This window comes from Anopheles ziemanni, unplaced genomic scaffold (genome assembly GCF_943734765.1).
Source record: "Anopheles ziemanni unplaced genomic scaffold, idAnoZiCoDA_A2_x.2 scaffold_12_ctg1, whole genome shotgun sequence".
NCBI classification, from domain to species: Eukaryota; Metazoa; Arthropoda; class Insecta; order Diptera; family Culicidae; genus Anopheles; species Anopheles ziemanni.
In genome coordinates, this window is record NW_026690043.1 from 534,185 (window position 1) to 558,012 (window position 23,828).

General features: G+C 39.8%; 4 protein-coding genes across 6 annotated transcripts; 1 reads left to right on the top strand and 3 right to left on the bottom strand.

Annotated features, from left to right (window-relative positions):
- Nucleotides 1-2,269: 2,269 nt before the first annotated feature.
- On the bottom strand, nt 2,270-5,850 carry LOC131292838 (endophilin-B1). 3 transcript variants are annotated; one of them, XM_058320924.1, is made up of 8 exons: nt 5,793-5,850; nt 5,555-5,652; nt 5,024-5,457; nt 4,900-4,963; nt 4,622-4,657; nt 4,239-4,429; nt 2,467-2,635; nt 2,270-2,398 (listed from the first exon to the last, which is right to left on the bottom strand). In XM_058320924.1, exons 2-8 carry the CDS (start codon nt 5,630-5,632, stop codon nt 2,285-2,287), a joined length of 1,086 nt encoding a protein of 361 aa, XP_058176907.1. In that variant the 5' UTR covers nt 5,633-5,652; nt 5,793-5,850; the 3' UTR covers nt 2,270-2,284. The 3 variants fall into 3 exon arrangements, with proteins under 3 accessions (XP_058176907.1, XP_058176909.1, XP_058176908.1); XM_058320926.1 differs by lacking the exon at nt 4,622-4,657; XM_058320925.1 differs by lacking the exon at nt 5,793-5,850 and having other exon boundaries at nt 5,555-5,696.
- Nucleotides 5,851-7,717: 1,867 nt separating this feature from the next.
- LOC131292878 (kelch-like protein 41a) lies at nt 7,718-9,097 on the bottom strand. Its single transcript, XM_058320970.1, has one exon. It carries the CDS (start codon nt 9,081-9,083, stop codon nt 7,845-7,847), a length of 1,239 nt encoding a protein of 412 aa, XP_058176953.1. The 5' UTR covers nt 9,084-9,097; the 3' UTR covers nt 7,718-7,844.
- Nucleotides 9,098-18,988: 9,891 nt separating this feature from the next.
- On the top strand, nt 18,989-20,789 carry LOC131292858 (uncharacterized). The gene is made up of 3 exons (XM_058320952.1): nt 18,989-19,743; nt 19,838-20,084; nt 20,352-20,789. Exons 1-3 carry the CDS (start codon nt 18,989-18,991, stop codon nt 20,565-20,567), a joined length of 1,218 nt encoding a protein of 405 aa, XP_058176935.1. The 3' UTR covers nt 20,568-20,789.
- LOC131292859 (SET domain-containing protein SmydA-8-like) lies at nt 20,570-22,517 on the bottom strand. Its single transcript, XM_058320953.1, has 7 exons — nt 22,462-22,517; nt 22,251-22,382; nt 21,633-22,188; nt 21,403-21,554; nt 21,243-21,337; nt 20,853-21,175; nt 20,570-20,791 (listed from the first exon to the last, which is right to left on the bottom strand). Exons 1-7 carry the CDS (start codon nt 22,515-22,517, stop codon nt 20,570-20,572), a joined length of 1,536 nt encoding a protein of 511 aa, XP_058176936.1.
- Between the last annotated feature and the right edge of the window lie 1,311 nt (nt 22,518-23,828).

A 23,828-nucleotide genomic window follows, 5' to 3' on the forward strand; every position in this document is an offset into this window, starting at 1 on the left:
GGATTTGTTTCTTCCTTGCAGTAAGTTTTCAGTCCGAAATAGTGATCTAGTTCAAGTTACGATTTAATAGTTATGTGATAATGAACCGTCATCTACCAATCAATTGTGCCATGCAATTTTTACAACATCCACCATTCTCCAGATATTGTTGCAGAGATGCTTTCTTTGTATGGAAATCTTTGATATTTTCAATTCATATTTCTCTGATTGTGGTACTTTAAAAGCACGAAATAAGTTGAGTCTTTCAACAATCCTTCCCACATTGTTTATTTGTTAGTTCATATTTTAGTAGTATTTGCATCTATCTAGCCGGTAACCCGAAATTTTCCTGAAAACTCTTTATTTATCCTCCCCCTCCTACTCGCCGGTTCAAAAACGCAACGACCGCTAGGATAAATAATCTTGTCTGTCAATAGTTCTTGGCGTAAAGGGGGTGTTGATCATGCCTGCTCTTTGGGGGCTTACAACATTTATTCTCCCTTTGTGTCCTTTCCATTTTTACCCTTCAGACGTGCTTATTAACCCCTTCACAATTTTTGATGCAAATATTGTTATATGCCCCTACCAAATTTGATGCAGTATTGATCTAAATCACAAGAAACGCACAGACTGTGAAGGGGTTAAAACATAGCAATCCATAAAGAAATTACCGCTGTAAATTACTATGCAAATGCAGATTTATGACGTTCATGCGAAGTTCTATATTAGAAAATTGAAATATCTTTCCCACTGTTCACGCAGGTACAATAACATTAAACATTCAGATGCAAAACGACCACCTTTTTTGGTAAATTCCAATATTTTTGAAAATTAGGTCCTGGGATTGAGGTGTCTTTTGTAACTTAAATTATGATAGCTTCATGGTTTAGTATTTCTATTATAATTGTGGCAACATATTACCATGTTAACCAACATCGAAATGAACAGATACCATGCTCTTCCTGCCTCCACACGTGTTGTACTTACCCGGTCCGTAAAACTACAGTAACGTATCAGTAGAATAGGTAGGAACAATTCTTGATTCTAGACTTGCTAGCCGGCTACAAGAATAATACACTTGGTTTACTCGCAGGCAACTTGTAAGCGTTATTATTTTTATTAATGTGCCATTTATTTTTTAGCTGTAGTCGATTCTCACATTAACGATGCATTTAACAATAACTTGTTCAAAATTGACTCTTTTTATCGTGGATTTAGGCGCACCACAAAATTGTGTTTGGAGTATTATTGGTTATGGTTAGGCTAAATCTATCGGTTAACTTATTGCATATACTATCGACAATTCAGCGTTTTATTTCAAATATTAACAACAAGCATTAATTTGTTTAGTTCTACGAGAGGGTTAGATATACCATAGTATAGAAATTACTCTTTTGGGAAATATTCTTTGATTTAAAGATGTAGAAGTCGTTGTATTATGTCTTAACGCGAGCCGTTGATAACTAATTGTGACACCATGGCATCCGTATGTCTGACCGAAATGATGTTGTAGGTTGTGGCGTGAAAAATAAAAAAACATATTGCCGTTTTTCATACATCCACACAGTCTGTAAACACGATATAGTCACGTTATCGACGGGATAAAGGGCATAAGAAACAAGAAAAAGCAAATTATTATCTTTTCTTCTAATGCTACTAATGTGTGAGTCGAAAGTTTTTTCAAACGGCTTTAAATGTCTCATGGAGACAGAGACACAAATAAACAAATTTTCCTGACATTATAAGTTTAGCGAGGAATGTTTTAAATGGCAATGGAAGTGCATGATTTAACTTATGATTTTATTTTTACTGTAACGTTTTACTCACTGTGAATTTGATGCCGTTAAATTCTTTGGATTAACCTTGTAGTGTAGCAAATTCAAAATGTAATTTTTAAACAAATCCCTGGAGTGTCTATAACGATTAGCTGTGTTGCTTACTAAACCCTTATGTTATTGTTTTATCATGGGAATAATTTCATTTTTGAACAGGTGATGAATCAAATTTAATAGAGAAAAAAGTAGCCTCTTTACTCAATTATATCCTATAAGAGATTCTGAGTTAAGTATCATCAAATCTAGTTTTTTTTTTTGAGCAACTCACTCTAAGCATATTGCAATTTGAGCAAGAAATAAAATCATCCCACAATCATATCCAGTAAACTTTGTAATCGCCAGGATACATAAACTTGGGTGTACATATGAATTAAAGCTTAGTGTACGACGTTTTCGATAGCTTGAAATAATTCCTTGCTCTAGTATTTTTAACAAATTTCTCAAATATTCGTACTATTTTCGGTAATTTTTTAATCATCATCCAGCATCTCCAGAAAAGCTTTCGGGACTAGCCCTTTCAGTAGACCCTGCTTGCCGTTCATGTAGTCACAGTTCGGTGGATTACATTCGCAAACAAATATAACCTAAAAAAATGGAGACGACATTAGCTACAAAAGTAACATGATATATCGTCTTACCACAGTTAATTTACCTCGTTTGACGTAAGGTTCAGCTCAGTGCCATCTTTTGCATCGTACGAACACAGGACTCGAGCTCGGCGATATCCGGAATGTACGCCAAGATCAATGTTGTTCAGCTGGCTAGTCATGGCATCTTCCTCATATCCAGCAACTGGAACATACGGCTGTGGGCCACCAAGACTAACACGTTCCCAGAAAAGGTTACCAATTTTCGCAAAATTTTGCAAAAGCGCACGAACGAATACGACACGACATGTTAGATAAATGAAGAAAATATAGCAATAACAAAAGACAGACACACGCACAACCACATTCAGATAAGTTAAAGGAAAGATTATTTTAAGCACTATTTAATACAAAATTTTGATCTTCATCTGCCTCTGATGATAAATATATGATTGAAATAAATATTCTCATTACACAATGTATGCTTGGTTATACCAACACCGATTCGGGACTTTTGGTTTGGGGAAAAAACAATCTAAAATATTTTTAAAGCGAAATGTGTTTTTTCCATTTGTTGTGGCATAAACTCATCGCAGATGATTCAACAGATTCATCGAGGAAAGGAAAAAGAAAATATTCAGATGGTTCTCTGGACCCCAAGCGGAAGATAAGGACCGCAAGTAAATTGTTTTGTTATTTTTTACTGTTGTCGCAAGTTGTTTTTTTTTAATAAATGCGTTATTAAAGATATGGAAGATAAGTTAATAATATACTAACTTGAATTAGCGTAAAGGTACCAAAGGTAAAGTTCGTTGCAATATTCGTTAAAAATATATTAAATTGAATTTTGTTCGTATCGAAATAACCGTTTCAAACGAACATCAGCATAAAGTTCTGCTTGCAACGGTACATTGTAATAATTGTTGATGAAAAACGCAAGATGCTGGTTCAAACAGATAAATCAAGTTTCAGACAACTTTGAAAAGAATAAAACATCGTCCATTATGACATTCAAACACACTCATGTTGTAAAATAAATGTATACTTATTAATCGTTTTCAGATTCAAACATAACTGGTAACAACGAAGAAATGTACTTGTATGGATCTAGAGGACTGATATATCGTTTGGATCGCTAAGAGCAACAAGAGCAGCAATAAAGCCATCACCCTCAGTTGAACAATTGTTGCTTGATGTGGACGGGCTCATCACGACCGTTGCCAGAGATTTAGACTTGAGTAGCATTGTCTGTTGGCAGTGTTGTGAGCTGTCTTGTGTTTGGGTTTTGCTTATAAAAGTAGGACCACATGTAAGATCAACATCTTCGCTATTTATTCTTAATCGTGGCGTTGACGGACGCATGCTAGGTGACCAATGTTATATATGTTTATGGTTTTGGTAAAAAAGGACAGTTTGAGAATAATCAAGAAAAGAAGAAAGAGAAAGACAGAATAGATATACATTGATAGAAAACATAAGGTCGGTTCGAATATAGGGGTGTTAGGGAATTATTAAAGCTATGAAATCAAATAAGACTTTAGGCACTTGCAAGAGTATTCTTAAAATGACAACATAAACTTCTTCTATTACACGAGCCGGGATATATCCTCCTACGTTAAGTCGAGCACTATGTTCCCTTCCACGTATTCAGAGGCGACTCTATCCGAACTCCTATGCAGGGGTTCGTCCTTAGGCACCGACTATGACAGTCATATGTCCAACAACATAAACTTAAACATAAAAACCTCAAAGACCCTTGCTTCATATAGATTGGCAACAAAACCCCAACTATCAGTCATAAAGAACGGAACCGAATCAATCGACAATGGAATCTTACCTTACGAGTTCTCGTTGCAGGTCGGACATAATTTTACTGCACTGGCCATAATATCGCACTTGTGCCTCGACAAACGAATGAAGGTGTCGAAGGTGGGTCGCCTGTGTAGTACTTATTCCTTCCAAAAGTAACTTGGTTATCTCTGCCTGTCGGTCAAACTCAGACTGTGCTACTCGAAGATCCCTTTCAGCCTGAAAAATGTAAATATTTATGAGATATCTCTGTAATCCGTTCTTATACGTAAGATGTGAAATTTAACAAGGTAAACTTAGACTGTTTAAAAATAAGATAAGAATACAACAAAACGTGTTTACAGTCGATCTACATTACTAGTGCTACGCAATGGAAGGTAGGAAATAGGTTATTTATTTAAACAACTGTACCTGCTCTAACGCCACTTCTGGCGAAATTCCGTCCTTCTATGCGTTGTTGCATTTAATAAAATTACGAATTGATAAATTCATTATTTCCAGTCATAAACTAATGGAAAATAATATGTTTTTGTTTAGCTTGCAATAAATTGATTGACATAACAAGGCACAAGAACCTGCCCAACTAGCAACACTGATATTATTTTCTGCTTGTTCCATTTTAAATTCACAAAAACACTTGATATATCGATTTACTGCAATAAACTAAACTTAAATTGGATATTTCTTACCGCTTGTTGGCCAATCATGCTGCGGGCTTTACGTACGCGGTTTTTGCAAGCATCTAGATCCAAGCTATATGGACAAATGAAAATGGTATCATGATATTGAATTCAATATACTTTTTATACGAACCGTTTGCTTTCAAGGATGCCTTTCTCTTTGGTGATAGTTTTCATCTCACCGTCGAGGAACTTTTTTAATGGTTGGATGAAACACATTCCAGCGGAACCGATATAATCTCTTTCGCAAGATCCGAGTTTCTGTTCTGCTTGACCAACTTTGATGAGTGCGCTGCCATAAGGTCCATCCTGTCCAAACTCCCCTCCAGCTTCGATCATATCTAGTCCAAGGTATTCTAAGTTGCATAAACGTTTGGGTTTCTGTTTTTCGATTTTTGTGAATAAAAAATCTTCTACTCGATTTGCCGGATTAGGTACAATTGCTGCCTCTGTGTCTTTGACAATCTTTTCCGTCCACAATTTTGCCGAATCTGAACGTTCACTCAAATGTTCGAATCTTGCATCCATTTCCGTTTTCTCCGATGTGCCAAGCTTTTCTTCGGTGAGCTGAAAAATATATCACGCAAATAATTGAATATATGCTGCCACCACAATGAATAATTTGTGAAACAAACAAACAGCTGTTCTGTTTTTTTCGCCATACCTGCACCACCCTGGACAGAGTTGAGCCCGCTCCTTTCACGAACTTTTTCATATCAAACTCCGGCATTTTGATATTCATTTTATGGCTGTGGAAAAGAACTGCAAACCCGGGCTATGAATTAAATACACCACGAGCACAATCTTCCGATGCTCTGAACTTATTGTTATTAGCTTCTCAGGAATAGCTAAAGAGGACTTGTATTTTAAGGTTTGGAAAGCAAATGGAAAGTTTCACATACGGGGAACAAATGAACAATGCGATTTTTATGTTGTTCTGCGAAGAACCGTGACATTTATTATTGATTTTTCTAGTGTTGGTAGAATCAGGATTCCGAAGATTCGAAGATTCAATCCCTAGACGGATTCCAAAGATTCGAATCCCATCTGACGGACTCGAAAGGTTTGACTCGATTGGGATTCGAATCAGATTTGATTTGATTGGGACTTGATTTGACTTGACCTAAAATAATTGATCGACTCAAATTGATTTGAGTCGAATTAATCTCGTTACGTTATGTGATTGATTTCAGTCTACAGTAGATATCCGACTTACGCGGAAAATGGGGACCAGAGAAATCCGCGTATCTCGAATATTGCTTGACACATAGCTTATACTAGGAGTTACGAGATCGAGTTCTTGTGTACATGTATCCAAGGTGTATAAATTAGAAGGTGAAGTCGTCCAGTGTAAAATGACATTTCATGACTTGACATACAGGGTTTGACAGGCCAACATACAACTGGGGCAACGTTCCTTCTAAATCGCACCTTCTTTCAAAACAATAACAAAATTGAAGTTCTAACGTCAACTGGGTTATCGATCAGCATCACGCTGTAACTTGACACGGAGGGCGTAACCGATCAGTGTCAAAAAGGAACTTGTCAATGAAATGAGCGTTCTAGACACGGCAGAAAATCATCACGCTTCTGATGTTTCATATTGTTGTACTTTTTTCATTGGAGTTTACCGCTGTATATATTTTAAAAATCGCGCGCTTTTTTGTACGTCTGGTTTCACATACCTGGTGAATTTTATATCTCAAGGAACTCGTTGAATTCGTTCTCACCCTCCATTGTTCAATACACAATGTAATTTCTCACTTGAATCTTCACAAGACACTTTTGCTACACTTTGTAATTCATTGGATTGGCATAAAAGGATTGGGCTTTTGACCAAGGTGTATAAATTAGAAGGTGAAGTCGTCCAGTGTAAAATGACATTTCATGACTTGACATAACACTTCTGGGGTATTCATATGGGTTTTGAGAGGGGGTATCGGAAAAGGATTAGGCTTTTGACATAACTCTTCTCAAATATGGCACCCCTTCCAAAGCGACATAAAGTCACCTTCTATATTTATACACCTTGGCTTTTGACACAACTCTTCTCAAATATGGCACCCCTTCCAAAGCGACATAAAGTCACCTTCTATATTTATACACCTTGATTTGTGCGACATTTTTTTTGTATGGAGTTCGGCCGCCTGTCAGGCGACGTCGCGGTTCGTGATGGGACGCCGCGCTGTAGTGTGGACCCCGAGTCAAACAAATCAAATCTGATTCGAATCCCAATCGAATCAAATCTTTAGAATCATGAAGGGAGCGAATCTTCCGATTCCCGATTTTGCCAACACTACTAGTGACAGTGGCGCCAAAAGTAATGGCAGTTCTGTGTTTTCTATCCTGGCAAAAACTAAAATGTAAGTTTATTACACCAGTTTCAGTTCGGTAGTGCATCAGAGCGGATGTTAGCAGTGCATAAGTTTCCTGAAAGGGTTAGCGGAAAAGTAAGGTTACGGCACGACCGCGTGGTGACGCCGAGCTGGAGCTCAGGTCAGACAAATCCTAGCTGCCGCACATCTCGTTCTGTTTGAGTCAATCAAGCGGACCACGAGTTCTTGTGTCCTGACAACGGAAGGAATTATCCCTCCCGTGGCCGGCGGGTGGACATATGGCTATTATTAGCCGGTCCTAAAGGACGAGCCCCTTCATAGGAGTTCGGACAGAGTTGGTACGCCTCTGATTACGTGTAAGGGAACAAATTGTTCGACTTAGCGTAGGAGGATATACCCCGACTCGCATATCGAAAGAAGAAGAAGAAGTTTATTACACTGATGTTTTCTGTTAGTAAAAATGTATTTAGTACCAACATTTCTGATAAGTGACATTGTAGAGCAAATAAGTTGACAACATCAGCGAATTCGTTTATTTCTGTTTGTTTGCTCTGCCCCTAGTCGCTTGTTAACACCTATTCGTATTCGAGTTTAAACACAGCTCCAAGATACAGATATTCATTTGTACAGATCGCACACAATCCCATTTAATATGCTACCCCAGTTCTGCAGATAAATGTTTTCACCGAAGTTTATCAATAGTTGCTTATTTTTCCCGTACGGAGATAATATACTGCGTGGATATTCGTATCCTAAACTGTCGGCACCCCATTTGAGCCGGACAATGTACACAATATCAGGAAAGAGGACTATTTGTTCGTCCAAGCTCACCAGCAGGGTACCATTGAATGCAACATCACAGATGCGATGATCTTTTTGATATATTTTCTGTCGCGTCTTGTTACATTTGGTGGATATTTCGACCGTCAGCTGTTCCGTGTACGTGTCCTGGCGTACATCAGTAACGTTTAGTTGCGGCAGCATTCGACTATTGATATTTAAAGATTTTATCACAATAAACCGATTGGTGCTTATATTGGCCTCGAAGTTCATTTCATCACCAATAATCAACGGACGGACAGCTTTATAATGTATTCGTTGCACTGGAATCCACCCAAACTTGTCGCCCGTTATAGGAGTAAAATTTGTATAGTTGCAGCTTACTATTGTATCTTTCAACGAATCGGGGAGCATGATGCCCTGCAGTACAGTCTTGATGCTGTCTCTACTCACTTTGAGACGGTTCTGCTCGCATTCTGTTATGCACCAAGCTCGAATCATACAAATAATGTTATCCCTTACTTCATAGTTATCTTCCAATATGAGATCGACGCAGCTTTTTGAAAGATGATGGTTGCTTTCTAGAATGATGTTGCTTAAGCTCATACCAGAATTGAGGAAATGTTTTAGTACGCACATACACGAATAGATAATATCATCGAGATTCATTCGATACGCAATATCGAGTATTTTCAAAACGTTGTGAGGTGTAATATTCTGGGCGAAGTAGCTTACACATTGTTGGTGCAAACTATCGATCATGTACTTCTCGGCGCAGTAGTACAGTTCTAGCAGCTCCTCGATATTTTGAAACTCTTCGAAGTCTATTATTCCCGCGTAGATGTAGTCCATCAACCGTTCAAATACACTCGGCTTTATGTCCTCTATTCTTACTGTTTGTTTCTCTGCTAGCGAGCCGTAGAACATTGTTTCGAAAACAGGACTAGCCGCTGCTAAAATCAACTTGTGGCAATGGAAGATCATGTCACCTACTCTGAAGGAACAATCCACCAGGTGTTTGTTTTTACGTAGCTCGTTGAATCGATGCCCAAATTCATCACTTTGTTCTTTTGTCATGGCGTCGGCTGGTGCTTCCTACATTGTAGAAGAATATTTAATGTTTATTAGTACATATCAGTAGAAGTGGGTCAAACTGTGTTATTTGGTTTTTTTTCTGAAAAATCAACATAGATCATCTAACAGAACTCACATTAACTTCATTCTTGGCGTAACGACCATCTATGGTCATGCCTGCCCCATTACCTGCCAATAGCTTAATAAAATTGTTCCTTTTGTGTACGTAGATAATCAGACCTCTCGTACAAGAGCGTCTCCACTACGCCTCGATGAAAAGTATATGAATGTATGAGAATGTACATTGACCACGGTGTGCCTGCCGGAAAATTCCGTTACGATCAAAAGAAAAGATAAATCGACTAAGATTAAAAAGGTACCCAAAACTGGTTACTAGCAACGATCCTCAGTTGCGACCGAAAGAATAAAAAGGCTAGTCTTAAACCTAGGATTTACTCTATTAACTTCGTAACCGAACGAAGGAGCACTAGGTTAGGAAAGTAACAAAGGTATTGAAAACCATCTCATCAATATTTTTATCGGCTATGGAAAAACTTCGGGTCATTTTCCGTAAACTTGGCCAATACAAATGAACAATGATGCAAAATAAATCAATTCCATTAATTCACACACAGTTCAAATCAATTAATCTGTTGTTTTTGTTACTATTTTTTTAAAAAAATTTGACGCAAGAGTTATAGAAGATAGAAGAACTAATGTTTAAGCCAACGCACCCAATCAAAGGAAAAAACATACATATTGAAAGATAAGATAAGGCACTTACGCAACCCCATCCAAAATGATTAAATGATTATTAAAGTGCTTGAAATCAAAATCGCAACTATCACATCAATCCTCCTTCTTCATCAGTTTTGTCTTGTCCTTGACCAAGCTTAATCAATCAGCCTTCCTAGACTTACAGTTTTTCAGAAGATGGTCCAGTCCGATTGAGATTCGAACACATGCCTCTAAAAAACCCTATCAAAATTAAACATTCGTTAATAAGCAATGATGCATTAGTGCATACGTTTGTATCTATTGAGAGATTAATGGACTTTTACATATGGGTACTATATTGCACCCTTCATAAAGGAATTTAGTCGGAATTTACACCGGTAGAAGTACGCATCAAACTCGTATAGTTTGTTCGGTCATGGGTACACGTTAATGGATATACCATATCCACCATGCCTCATTTTTAATAGCAAGTGGAGAAAATTACTGTTATATTTTCTCACTTTCTGTAGCTTATTTGGAATTCTTTGTTGGTCATGACTGCCCGTCAAGAGCTTACGAGACTTTTACCCTAGGATACTCAGTGGATCTCAGTGGGTTCGAATCCGGTCTCGGTTGGGATTCGAACCCACGCCGTCGAGGTGGTGAAGCCCTGGCGCTCATGGCCCGATTTTCTAACCGGCGCTACCGCTCGGCTGTCGCGGACCCCCTAAAGAATAAAGTTGGTGGTAAATAGTTTGTTCGTTTGCTAAATAATATTTTTTAGTATTTAAAATATATGGTGGTGTTCCTCATGGCTGTATTTATTTTAAATGCCCAACAAGTGGTCATGAAAAAAATATCGTATTGTATGTTCCTTGAACTGTCTGTTTGCATCTTGTGTTGTGAATTCCATCTTCAACACAATAGCATTCTTTACTCAAGGAAAAATGATACAAACGCTCTATTTACAATCTCAATGGCTGCTTGAGGTCATTGTCCAACGGCACAACACAACACATTGCTAACGCTATTAAGTCTTTTTGTGGTGGTGTGTTAAGACAGGTTTGATTGGTGCACAACTTTTTCAATAGCCGAGCCTCCGTAGATCGACCCTTTTCCAGTTTTTCTTCTTTTTTTTATTCGCATGACTACACCATCTTAAAAATAATGTAATCAGTTCTTGTATCAGACGATTCCATGTCAGTGGTGTATGTATTAAATCTCGAACCAAATCAATCCGTCCATCTGAGGTAACTTACACCTACCCGTTAGGCTTCAACTTCAGGATACATAAATGTTGCAGGAAAGAGACAAAACGTGTGGAGTCAAAGACAGAATAAAACCCGTGCAACTTGAACTTGAACCCTGTTTCATTGCTATGCTTCCCCTGTTGCTCGCAACCTTGTTAGACCTTTCATTGGACTTGTCAGTCTTTGGAATTGTTTGTGTTATTTGCCGATTATATTTGTTAGCCTGCTGGTTCAATAATTCATAACATGATGAATGGAACTATCTGCTAACTCAGCAATAAGAACTGATAAGGAATGAATACTGCACTTACCTTTATATTCATAATGTTTGTTGTTAAACTGAAGACCCCTTCAGCCTTAAAACTAAAAAAGAAAAAAAAAAACAATTAACACTAATTGTCATCTTCTCATTCACCTAGCCCATCGAATGTTTTCTCTAACAAGTAATTTCTGCTATTCAGAATCAGCAACGTTCCACAATAAGAACACATATTACGTAATACTACACATTGGCACAAAAACAACACTTTTCGTGTAGCGTTAGGATGGTAAACTTTCGAGAACTCTGGAAAGTCCCTAAAATGTAATATTTATGCTTCCAATAATAGCAATAGCGGACACACACCGATGTTGGACATAGTTAAATGACACATAAAATATATGATTTTTGGGATGAGCCACCGGTAAAACAAATTTATAGAGCACCAAAGTTCACCAGAACTGAACTGAACATAACTGACCAGGCCAGAATCCAGCGAAGTGGACATAGATTTGCTGCAATTGAACGTCTGCTCTGCTCACGGTATCCAATCGTCGTGACAACGCAAATACACTGTCGGCGTAGCAGAGCGATCTTAACAGAAAAAATTCTATAGCACGCGTTAGAACATTTGCGTGTGTTGGTTTAATCGTCCACTGGTAAACACTTGACACACCGTTGTACTATTACACACTGATCTGGTAAGGTATTCGGAGCACAATGGACTTTTGGGGTGTGTGAAGCACAAATGTTTACTCAAGAAATAGACCTATTCTATGAAACTAGACGTAAGGTATGCAGCATGATTTTAATTGAGTTAAAGAGTAAATGAGGCCCCGGCATATTTTTTCGGTCGTGGTTATACCTCTTGTATGACGATATACCTGAATGTATGCAATAGGCGATACATTAATTCGTTAATTTCGACCTACGAGCATGTCCACAGTTGCGTGGACTGTTAATATTCAGCTACGCAATCATACGAGTATGTGGAAATATGTATCAAATAGGGGCGCAAACTCGGCTAAAATTTTTTATTGAATTTTGAGGTAGTAATGCATGATATTTGTTTAGCTACGTATTTTATGCACCCTGAGTGAGTTTGGCACTTCTTCTTCTTCTTCTTTCGCTATGCGAGTCGGGGTATATCCTCCTACGCTAAGTCGAACGTTTGTTCCCTTACTCGTAATCAGAGGCGTACCGACTCTGTCCGAACTCCTATGAAGGGGCTCGTCCTTTAGGACCGGCTAATAATAGCCATATGTCCACCCGCCGGCCACGGGAGGGATAATTCCTTCCGTTGTCAGGACACAAGAACTCGTGGTCCGCTTGATTGACTCAAACAGAACGAGATGTGCGGCAGCTAGGATTTTTCTGACCTGAGCTCCAGCTCGGGGTGACCACGCGCTCGTGCCGTAACCTTACTTTTCCGCTAACCCTTTCAGGAAACTTGAGCACTGCTAACCATCCGCTCTGATGCGACGCCGAACTGGAACTGAGTTTGGCACTTCCACATTTTAAATTCACTGAGAAAACAAACTTAAACAAACAACGACGATATTTTGGCCCACCGTAGGAAGTATATATTTCCACATCATCTCCTACTTGTTGAAGAGCAGTTTGTTTACGTTTCGGCACCCGAAAAAACTTTGGTAAAAATATCAATTAAAACGGAGTTTGATAACTGAATTACATTTGTGAAGGCTAGAAATAAGTGATTGTAACGTCCGACCGTTATCATAAGGTTCTTATAAGTTATCTGTCATGATGGTGGCTGCGACCACCAGCTGTCATGCACCTGTCATATAAGTGGCTGCGTCCACCACCAGCGATGAAACTGTCAAACAAACGTGGAGGAATAAACTGAACACTCTTGAGTGTGCCTTCGAACAAGAGAGACGTACTTCGGACCTTCGGCTTATTATTATTATAACTGTTCTATTTGTTAAACCTTCGGCTTCGGATTGACTCGTTATAAATTGTTCACCGCACCCAGACTCTACATGATAAAACGAAAAATCCGATGTTTCGTGGAGAATATTGCTCATTTTGTTCGCGTTTGTGTTTCGGTTTGTTTACGTTTTGTCCAGCTGTCGGCTTGTTTTCGTTTCGAATTGACATTTGACAAGAGCTAGCGCGACGTCGCGTTTTTCGCTGTTTCTACACTAGCGCGATTTGTGCGACATTTTTTTTGTATGGAGTTCTGCCGCCTGTCAGGCGACGTCGCGTTTTGTGACGGAACGTCGCGCTGTAGTGTGGACCCCGAGATACAAAAAAAATGTCGCACAAATCGCGCTAGTGTGGAAACAGCGAAAAACGCGACGTCGCGCTAGCTCTTGACAAACGTCAATTCGAAACGTAAACAAACCGACAGCTGGACAAAACGTAAACAAACCGAATCACAAACGCGAACAAAACGAGCAGTTCCAGTTCGGCGTCGCATCAGAGCGGATGGTTAGCAGTGCACGAGGTTCCTGAAAGGGTTAGCTGAAAAGTAAGGTTATCTTAGGCACGGCCGCGTGGTGCCGCCGAGCTGGAGCTCAAGTCAGAGAAATCCTAGCCGACGCACATCTCGTGCTGTTTGAGTAATCAAGCGGATCACGAGTTTCGTGCGATCTGACAAACGGAAGGAAATATTCCTTTCGTTACGGCGGGTGAACAGCCGCATTTTGACTGCGCACTAGCGTGGTTGGCTAGCAGTGCTCCTGGCCGCATGGTGGCAGTCAAAAGGCGACGCCTACAGAAAATCGAAAACCACAGAAAATCAGGACATATGGCCTTTAGTTGCCAGTCCTTAACCTAAAGAGGTCTATGTCTCCAGGTTAGCTTGCGAAGGCCCAGGAAGCTGGATTCAATAGCCGTACTGGAGTAAACCCTCGACGAAGTGAAGAAGAAGAAGAAGAACAAAACGAGCAATATTCTTCACGAAACATGGGATTTTTCGTTGTACTACTTATTTTTAGGCTTCACAAATGTAATTCAGTTATCAAACTCCGTTTTGATTGATATTTTTACCAGGTTTTTTCGGGTGCCGAAACGTAAACAAACTGCTCTTCAATAAGTAGGAGATGACGGAGAAATATATAGTTATAGGATAACTTTCCTTTCGGATTTTTAAAAAAATGAACTATTTATTTAACGATGTTGGTCCGAGCTTGGACGACTAAAGACTGAAGACTGCTTTATTGGAAATAGTACGGCTACGTTGGCCGCGCCGATTGCGCTGACGATGCGTCTGGCTGCTGGTGTCCGGAAGCGTCCGTTCCCACGATTCCATGCTGGTGTCCAGTTGCTCGCGCGTGGTGTTGTGGCCGCTGGCTCGCGCGTAGCGTTGTGGCCGCTAGTTCGCGCGTGGCGCATTGCCTTCTTGTGTTTCACATAACTATATACTTCCTACGGCGGGCCAAAATATCGTCGTTGTTTGTTTAAGTTTGTTTTCTCAGTGAATTTCAAATGTGGAAGCGCCAAACTCACTCAGGGTGCATAAAATACGTAGCTAAACAAATATCATGCATTACTACCTCAAAATTTAATAAAAAAATTTAGCCGAGTTTGCGCCCCAATGTGATACATATTTCCACATACTCTCCTACCTCTGTCGCGCTTGGCTTGCGCGAGTGTTCTGCCGAAACTGGGCTACTTTTGAAACGGGACGTAGCTCTGCAGTGTGGACCCCGAGTAAGAGGATATCTTCCTTTCCTTTCCTTAACATAGGCAATGCCTGGTTGTCAAATTGTTCTCGCGTACAAGTTCGCAACGTCTACGGCTTGCTTAACGTCTACCTCGGGGTCCACACTACAGCGCGACGTCCCGTCATGAAACGCGACGTCGCCTGACAGGCGGCCGAACTCCATACAAAAAAAATGTCGCACAAATCGCGCTAGTGTAGAAACAGCGAAAAACGCGACGTCGTGCTAGCTCTTGACAAACGTCAATTCGAAACGTAAACAAACCGACAGCTGGACAAAACGTAAACAAACCGAATCACAAACGCGAACAAAACGAGCAGTTCCAGTTCGGCGTCGCATCAGAGCGGATGGTTAGCAGTGCACGAGGTTCCTGAAAGGGTTAGCTGAAAAGTAAGGTTATCTTAGGCACGGCCGCGTGGTGCCGCCGAGCTGGAGCTCAAGTCAGAGAAATCCTAGCCGACGCACATCTCGTGCTGTTTGAGTAATCAAGCGGATCACGAGTTTCGTGCGATCTGACAAACGGAAGGAAATATTCCTTTCGTTACGGCGGGTGAACAGCCGCATTTTGACTGCGCACTAGCGTGGTTGGCTAGCAGTGCTCCTGGCCGCATGGTGGCAGTCAAAAGGCGACGCCTACAGAAAATCGAAAACCACAGAAAATCAGGACATATGGCCTTTAGTTGCCAGTCCTTAACCTAAAGAGGTCTATGTCTCCAGGTTAGCTTGCGAAGGCCCAGGAAGCTGGATTCAATAGCCGTACTGGAGTAAACCCTCGACGAAGTGAAGAAGAAGAAGAAGAACAAAACGAGCAATATTCTTCACGAAACATGGGATTTTTCGTTGTACTACTTATTTTTAGGCTTCACAAATGTAATTCAGTTATCAAACTTCGTTTTAATTCATATTTTTACCTAGTTTTTCGGGTGCCGAAACGTAAACAAACTGCTCTTCAACAAGTAGGAGATGACGGAGAAATATATACTTCCTACGGTGGGCCAAAATATCGTCGTTGCCTGTTTAAGTTTGTTTTCTCAGTGAATTTCAAATGTGGAAGCGCCAAACTCACTCAGGGTGCATAAAATACGTAGCGAAACAAATATCATGCATTACTACCTCAAAATTCAATAAAAAATTTTAGCCGAGTTTGCGCCCCAATGTGATACATATTTCCACATACTCCCCTACCTCTGTCGCGCTTGGCTTGCGCGATTGTTCTGCCGAAACTGGGCTACTTTTGAAACGGGACGTCGCGCTGCAGTGTGGACCCCGAGTCACGCTAGCTCTTGTCAAATGTCAATTCGAAACGAAAACAAGCCGACAGCTGGACAAAACGTAAACAAACCGAAACACAAACGCGTACAAAATGAGCAATATTCTCCACGAAACATCGGATTTTTCGTTGTACTACTTATTTCTAGCTTTCACAAATGTAATTCAGTTATGAAACTCCGTTTCAATTTATATTTTTACCAAAGTTTTTTCGGGTGCCGAAACGTAAACAAACTGCTCTTCAACAAGTAGGAGATGACGGAGAAATATATACCTCCTACGGCGGGCCAAAATATCGTCGTTGTTTGTTTAAGTTTGTTTTCTCAGTGAATTTCACATGTGGAAGCGCCAAACTCACTCAGGGTGCATAAAACCCTGAGTGAGTTTGGCGCTTCTACATTTGAAATTCACTGAGAAAACTAACTTAAACAAACAATGACGATATTTTGACCCGACGTAGGAAGTATATATTTCCACATCATCTCCTACTTGTTGAAGAGCACCCCGTTGACAAAAAAACAAATTTTTTGCAGCTGTCATGTAGTACCAGCAAGTTTTTCCATGGCAGCTTGCTGGGACTCTTGCTGGAACTACATAGGGCAGTTTGTTTACGTTTCGGCACCCGAAAAAACTTTGGTAAAAATATCAATTAAAACGGAGTTTGATAACTGAATAACAATTGTGAAGCCTAAAAGTAAGTAGTACAACGAAAAATCCGATGTTTCGTGAAGAATATTGCTCGTTTTGTTCGCGTTTGTGATTCGGTTTGATTACGTTTTGTCCAGCTGTCGGTTTGTTTTCGTTTCAAATTGACATTTGACTCAGGGTCCACACTGCAGCGCGACGTCCCGTTTCAAAAGTAGCCCAGTTTCGGCAGAACAATCGCGCAAGCCAAGCGCGACAGAGGTAGGGGAGAATGTGGAAATATGTATCACATAGGGGCGCAAACTCGGCTAAAATTTTTTGTTGAATTTTGAGGTAGTAATGCATGATATTTGTTAAGCTACGTATTTTATGCACCCTGAGTGAGTTTGGCGCTTCTACATTTTAAATTCACTGAGAAAACTACCTAAAATAACCATCGACGATATTTTGCCCCACCGTAGGAGGTATATATTTCTCCGTCATCTCCTACTTGTTGAGTGCAGTTTGTTTACGTTTCGGCACCCGAAAAAACTTTGGTGAAAATATCAATTAAAACGGAGTTTCATTACTGAATTACATTTGTGAAGGCTAGAAATAAGTAGTACAACGAAAAATCCGATGTTTCGTGGAGAATATTGCTCGTTTTGTTCGCGTTTGTGATTCGGTTTGTTTACGTTTTGTCCAGCTGTCGGTTTGTTTACGTTTCGAATTGACGTTTGTCAAGAGCTAGCGCGACGACAAGGTGTTTAAATATAGAAGGTGACTTATATGGAGTTCAGCTCCTGTCAGGCGACGTCGCGTTTTGTGACGGGACGTCGCGCTGTAGTGTGGACCCCGAGTGACAAGAGCTAGCGCTACGTCGCGTTTTTCGCTGTTTCTACACTAGCGCGATTTGTGCGACATTTTTTTTGTATCTCGGGGTCCACACTACAGCGCGACGTCCCGTCACAAAACGCGATGTCGCCTGACAGGCGGCAGAACTCCATACAAAAAAAAGTCGCACAATTCGCACTAGTGTAGAAACAGCGAAAAACGAGACGTCGCGCTAGCCCTTGTCAAATGTAAATTCGAAACGAAAACAAGCCGACAGCTGGACAAAACGTAAATAAACCGAATCACAAACGCGAACAAAACGAGCAACATTCTCCACGAAACATCGGATTTTTCGTTGTACTACTTATTTCTAGGCTTCACAAATGTAATTCAGTTATGAAACTCAGGTTTTGTTGATAATTTTACCAAAGTGTTTTCAGGTGCCGAAACGTAAACAAACTGCTCTCAATAAGTAGGAGATGATGGAGAAATATATACCTCCTACGGTGGGGCAAAATATCGTCGATGGTTATTTTGGGTGGTTTTCTCAGTGAATTTCAAATGTAGAAGTGCCAACCCTGAGTGAGGGTGCATAAAATACGTAGCTAAAGAAATATCATTCATTACTACCTCAAAATTCAACAAAAAATTTTAGCCGAGTTTGCGCTTCAATGTGATACATATTTCCACATACTCCCCTACCTCTGTCGCGCTTGGCTTGCGCGATTGTTCTGCCGAAACTGGGCTACTTTTGAAACGGGACGTCGCGCTGCAGTGTGGACCCCGAGTATGTTGCTCGGCCGCCTGTCAGGCGACGTCGCGTTTCGTGACGGGACGTCGCGCTGTAGTGTGGACCCCGAGTTACACGCTTTCCAGACTGCACCGTCGCGTAACGCGACGTCGCCTGACAGGCGCTGAACTCCATGCAAAAAAAACATAGCGCGATTCACGCGACATCCCGCAAGGTTTTTTTTATATGGAGCTCCTGTCAGGCGACGTCGCGCTGTAGTGTGGACCCCGAGTTAATCGGGGGATAATTCGGGAAACTAAATATTTCATTTATCAACTTAAAGAAACTGAACAATAAGAGGACAAAATAAAGCGTTTAAGATGTCGGAGCTTTTATTGTTGCTCCAGTTTTATGTATTCGGGTGATACTTATTCTTGTGAAACTACATTGCCTTAAATATTTTAATGTTCTGAATTAACTGAAGATGTTTTTTCCCCTATTTTTTCACAGTTGTTGCCTCACTCACATCCTAAACTATGTTACACTGTAGCAATCCTTACTACTTCCTGTTGTTTGTTATCATAACTTTGCGGTTTGTGCCAGAAGGTAAAAAGTCTACTGAAGAATATTTTCGAGAGATTTGCGAATACGATACCAGGAAGCTTTGTCCTGAATGTTTTCCAAATTTGCCAAAATGCGATGAAATTTTCTTTACTCCACTCAGCGGTAGCTGGTCAAATATAGTGAACAACCTGGCTAACGCACATAATGCACAATTTGGTACATTTGCTGGATACAGTTCATTAGCTGTCTTGAAGCGATTGAATCGAGATTCTACAATTGAACAATTACTCCGTAAATTTTGTAAAATTCGATCATCGTCTGATTGCAGTTGGACAGATGAAGGAAATGATGACAAAGCAACAGAATTTTTGAAAACATCGATACTAGAGGAATCTCGTGTTGACGGATGTGTAATTTGCCCTAGCAGCAATAAGGAGCAATCATTACAACGGTTCCTGGAGACAGTCGAACCAAAAATGAATAATTTGTTAAAACTTTTAATCATTCGCACAAATGTACAACCGCTTCTGTTGACGCTCATGTCAGTGGGCTCAGATTTTTTCCCGGTTCCAAAATTGCTCTATTCCTTCGGATTCAACACAATAGAAAGTTATGATGGAGAACCCCTGAGCATCTTCTATGACTATCCTCTCTTGATTCGCATGTTGATTGCTCGCGAATTAATCAAAGCGGCTATCAGTTTCACAGTGGGGATCAACGGATTTCGGTATGAGCATACTATGACTGATACTTTAAAGGTGATCTCAAAAATAATGTTTTCTTTGTTTTGTTTTGTTTTTTTCCTGAATTTGTGTTGTTAGATTCTTGCTAACAGATTTAAACCCAGATAACGTTGTCGTAAGGTTTGGCAACAATTCCAGTGAAATGTTCGTTTCGTTCGTGGATTTGGATAACCTCATAATGGTGGACAGTTTGGCTGATGGAATTACTCATGATTACAATTATCACGTACACACAAAAATCGACTGTGTTGGATGTTTCGCATATGTTCAAGCAGACATTTGTCGTTATCGCAATAGTGATCTTAATTTGTTTGCGATATGCCAGGTAAGTCACTTTTAAATTGAAAAAACAAAATTCGGTGTCTGAATTAAAGCCTTCAACTACATTCCAGTTAAATCTATAGAACATTTATGGGAGAAAACCGACCTGATAAATTACATTTTTTTGTTTTTCGATATCAATATACTATAGCATTTTGCGTAAAGTGGTTTTATAGTTTGCTATATAAGTTTGCATATTTTTTATTTTTTCAATTATTGCCTTTCATCGATTTATGAATGTTATTGCAGGCCATTTTATGTTTCATTTTAGCTACTATTGGAAGATACGAATGGAAACTCATTGAAAGGCCTCCTGAACGGTTCCCGCTCAAAGCTGCCCGATGACCCTACATTGTCAGAGGACGACCCCGCTGCATCTTTGCACAACCTTCTGCACGAGTGTGTTTACTGCCGCCCACCAGCTTGTCGAAACAGATCGCTTATTTTGGAAAATATTCTGAATATCATAGACATCAATGTTATGTGAATCTACTTCTTATACTTCTTCACAATGCTGGTTCCCTTAAAGCAATATTTTTGGAGCGTTTGTTCGTCTTCTATCATTGCTTGCACGTTTTGAACATCTTCTCGAAGCGTTTTTAATTCACACATAGCTTTCTTCGTGAGGTGCCCCTCTGGTGTGGTTGGATGTTCAAATAATAGCATACTGATTGCTTCCTTTAAGGCACTTTCAGCTGTTTTCAAGCTTGTCTGAATAAAATAAATAAAACAAAAAAATAAATGAAATCGTACAGTGTACTATTATACCAACCTGTAAATCGAGAGTCGTAATCTCTCCGGTATCGTGGTTCCTGCGGGATAGCTCGACCAATGCTGCTTGGTATTCGTATAGAGCGATTCCTGTTAGCCGTGAAATGCCAGGATCAAGAACTCGCAATATTGTTAACATTTCTTCGCACAGTTCAAGTCTACGCTTCAATGCTTGCCGTGGAACGTTTTGCGTGTCGTATGACATGCACAGGCTTCGCAACTCGCCGGCCAAACTTTGCTTTGCCTCGAGAACCAGCGAATGATGCGGATTTAGTGTCTTAGAATGTTTTCCTATAACTTTCTCCAGAATTCGAATATCTAAAGCTTAAAAAAATATATATATATATATTTTTGCAGCACATAAATGTTTTTGTATGGGCTTCCTACTTACCACAACTTGAAACATCTTCCCTGGCTTCGCACATCACTCGATTCACGTATTCTCTTGCCATTTGATAACCGCAAACATTGCACTCCCATTTTGGGCTGAAAGTAAAAATGAATTCAGTGTCATGTCTACCGGGAATAAAGAATAGAGAAAAGTAACTCACACTTGATCGTAGAACAAACAAAGTCCTGTATTACACTCGGTACATTTAATTGAGCTGAGATGTGTTCCAAATTCAGTAGGATCTTTGCATCGCGAACACGTGCAAATAAAATATTTTCCCTTTTCAAGATGCGTTTGTCGTTCGAATGTACTCTAATTTGAAATGAAATAGTTAAATAGTAAAATCAATCTCAATGATGACAAAAATTACTCAGTGAAGTAAGAACATACGAACAACACCCGGGTATAATTGTAGTACAGCAAATCTCCGGCATTGATGGACACCGAAGCATACAATCTTAATTTCGACATACCATCGACAGCTATCAGCGTGTTCGTTTGGCAGTTGTGTGTCATCAGCGACGTGCAAGGGTACAAACCTCTTGCCAGATTGTTCATTTGCACGCCTTGGCTGTCCATGTTTCCTCGTATTTCGAAAGTATTTACATCCAAAATCCCGCAGATCTGTTGCAGTAGATCTGCATTTATCTCAAGATCATCGAGAGCGTGAAATGCCGCTTCGCACATTAACGGTTCGACGACATACTGTTGGTGAATATTCCATATTTCAGTACCCTTTCGTTTTTCACAATGCGATTCCATTTCCATCATTTGCTGGAACTTTGCCTTATCTCGTCGGTAGAGTAACAGGCACCGTATAGGAGTTACTGTGTTGAAGTGATCAAAGAGGAAATTTTTGCTCAAATTGGTGGCTTGCTCGTAAAAATTGCATTCCGCTGCATCATGCCCGGAACAATCGCGGCACAAAGGTGCTTTAAGACATCTTCTATTTTCAAAGGGGGAAACATTAGAATCAAATCTGTTTATGATTTTCTATTGCCTACTTACTTGCACGTCCTAGTTGCCGATCTAAGACAGTTTAGGCAACTGATATCGGCGTCCCAGTATGGTCCCACAATAATAGGTTCTTCTGATAAAATCATCTCGCCAGGCTTAATGTGTCGTTTCGCTGATAAAAATCTACGAGACAATGCAACAGATTAAGTTGCATATCTCGTCTTTATGTCAAGTAGTTCGCAGAAGTTTGGTTGTTTCTTACCTTCCCAGCTGGTCACTTTTTCTTATTTCACAGATATTTTCAAAATGGCTACCCATGGTTCTAATTACAATAATAGCAACTCACAAAACGTTGGTATGGACCACTCACTATCTTTTGTAAAAGTATCTTTGATACGAACGGAACCAGAGGAAACAAGTTTATCGTGCGTCGCGGCTGCGCAAGGAACGTCTTACGCACTGTAATCAACACTAGTGGCTTGCGATGTCTTCTCAGTGCGGTCAATTTGCTACTGCGTTGATGCGTTTGGCATTTGGTTCATGCGGAGTGGCTTTTGCGTTTCCCAACTATGTGACTTCGGGCAGCTTTATTTTTAGCTTCGCAGATCGTAAGTAGCCTGTCTACAGCATTTTCCACCGTAGAATACAATAGCTGTAGAACGTTGCGGTCTTCTGATCCCGCGTTCTGAAGTATTTTTGAAAAATCCGGATGTTCGACTGCTGACTATTGCAGTTCGTCTGATATGATTAAAGCTATCTATTTTATGAATGATCAACTCAAAACGTACCAAAAATCAAATCATTTAATGAAATCAATCAATCAAATTAAATTTCAATCGCGGACGGGGCTACGTTCCCCGATCACCTTGATGGCGTGGATTTGAATCCCAACCGAGATCGGAGCCTCCCTCGAAGTACAAGAGGACTGACTATTAACGTACACAAAAGGGAAAAGTGTAGTAAGAAGAATCACATTTTGATCGTAGCCTAATCTAAATAAATCTTGAAGCCTGCTTAAGTTTCGATTGTACTACATAACACATTTTTAACATAACAGCACAGTTTAAAACACACAACAGTTAAAGTATGAACATATAGGTCAACTGAACAATACATGCATCAATTTAGGTTCTGTATACGCATTGTTAGTTTGTTTATCACTTCTTGAAATACAAGTCGATATCTCTGTATTTTTCTTAGATGTACATATATGACGAATTGATATTGTATAAAAAAAAGAATGTAAAACTTATTCATTTAACAAACGGTACAATTTAATTTGTGTTATAAACTGAGAAAGTTTCTATTTTTCACTCTTCGGCTTCATCTTACATATAAATTCAATTATATAACACTTTGAATGTGTTATTAATTATTATGAAACGAAATAGGAATATGTTGTACCTCCATCGTGCATGATATTCTCGATGCTGGAGGAGGAGGAAACCTTATCCATATGAGATTCCATTTAATACAAAAATAAGAAATATTACTTTTTGATAGCAATATTTCTTATATGGCAATGAAAGTGAAACTGTCAAAAGAACAACACCTTTAAAAAGACGCTAATGTCATATGGTTTAGCGTTTCAGATTTATTTCAATAGAGATGTTTACCAAACCTGCTGCT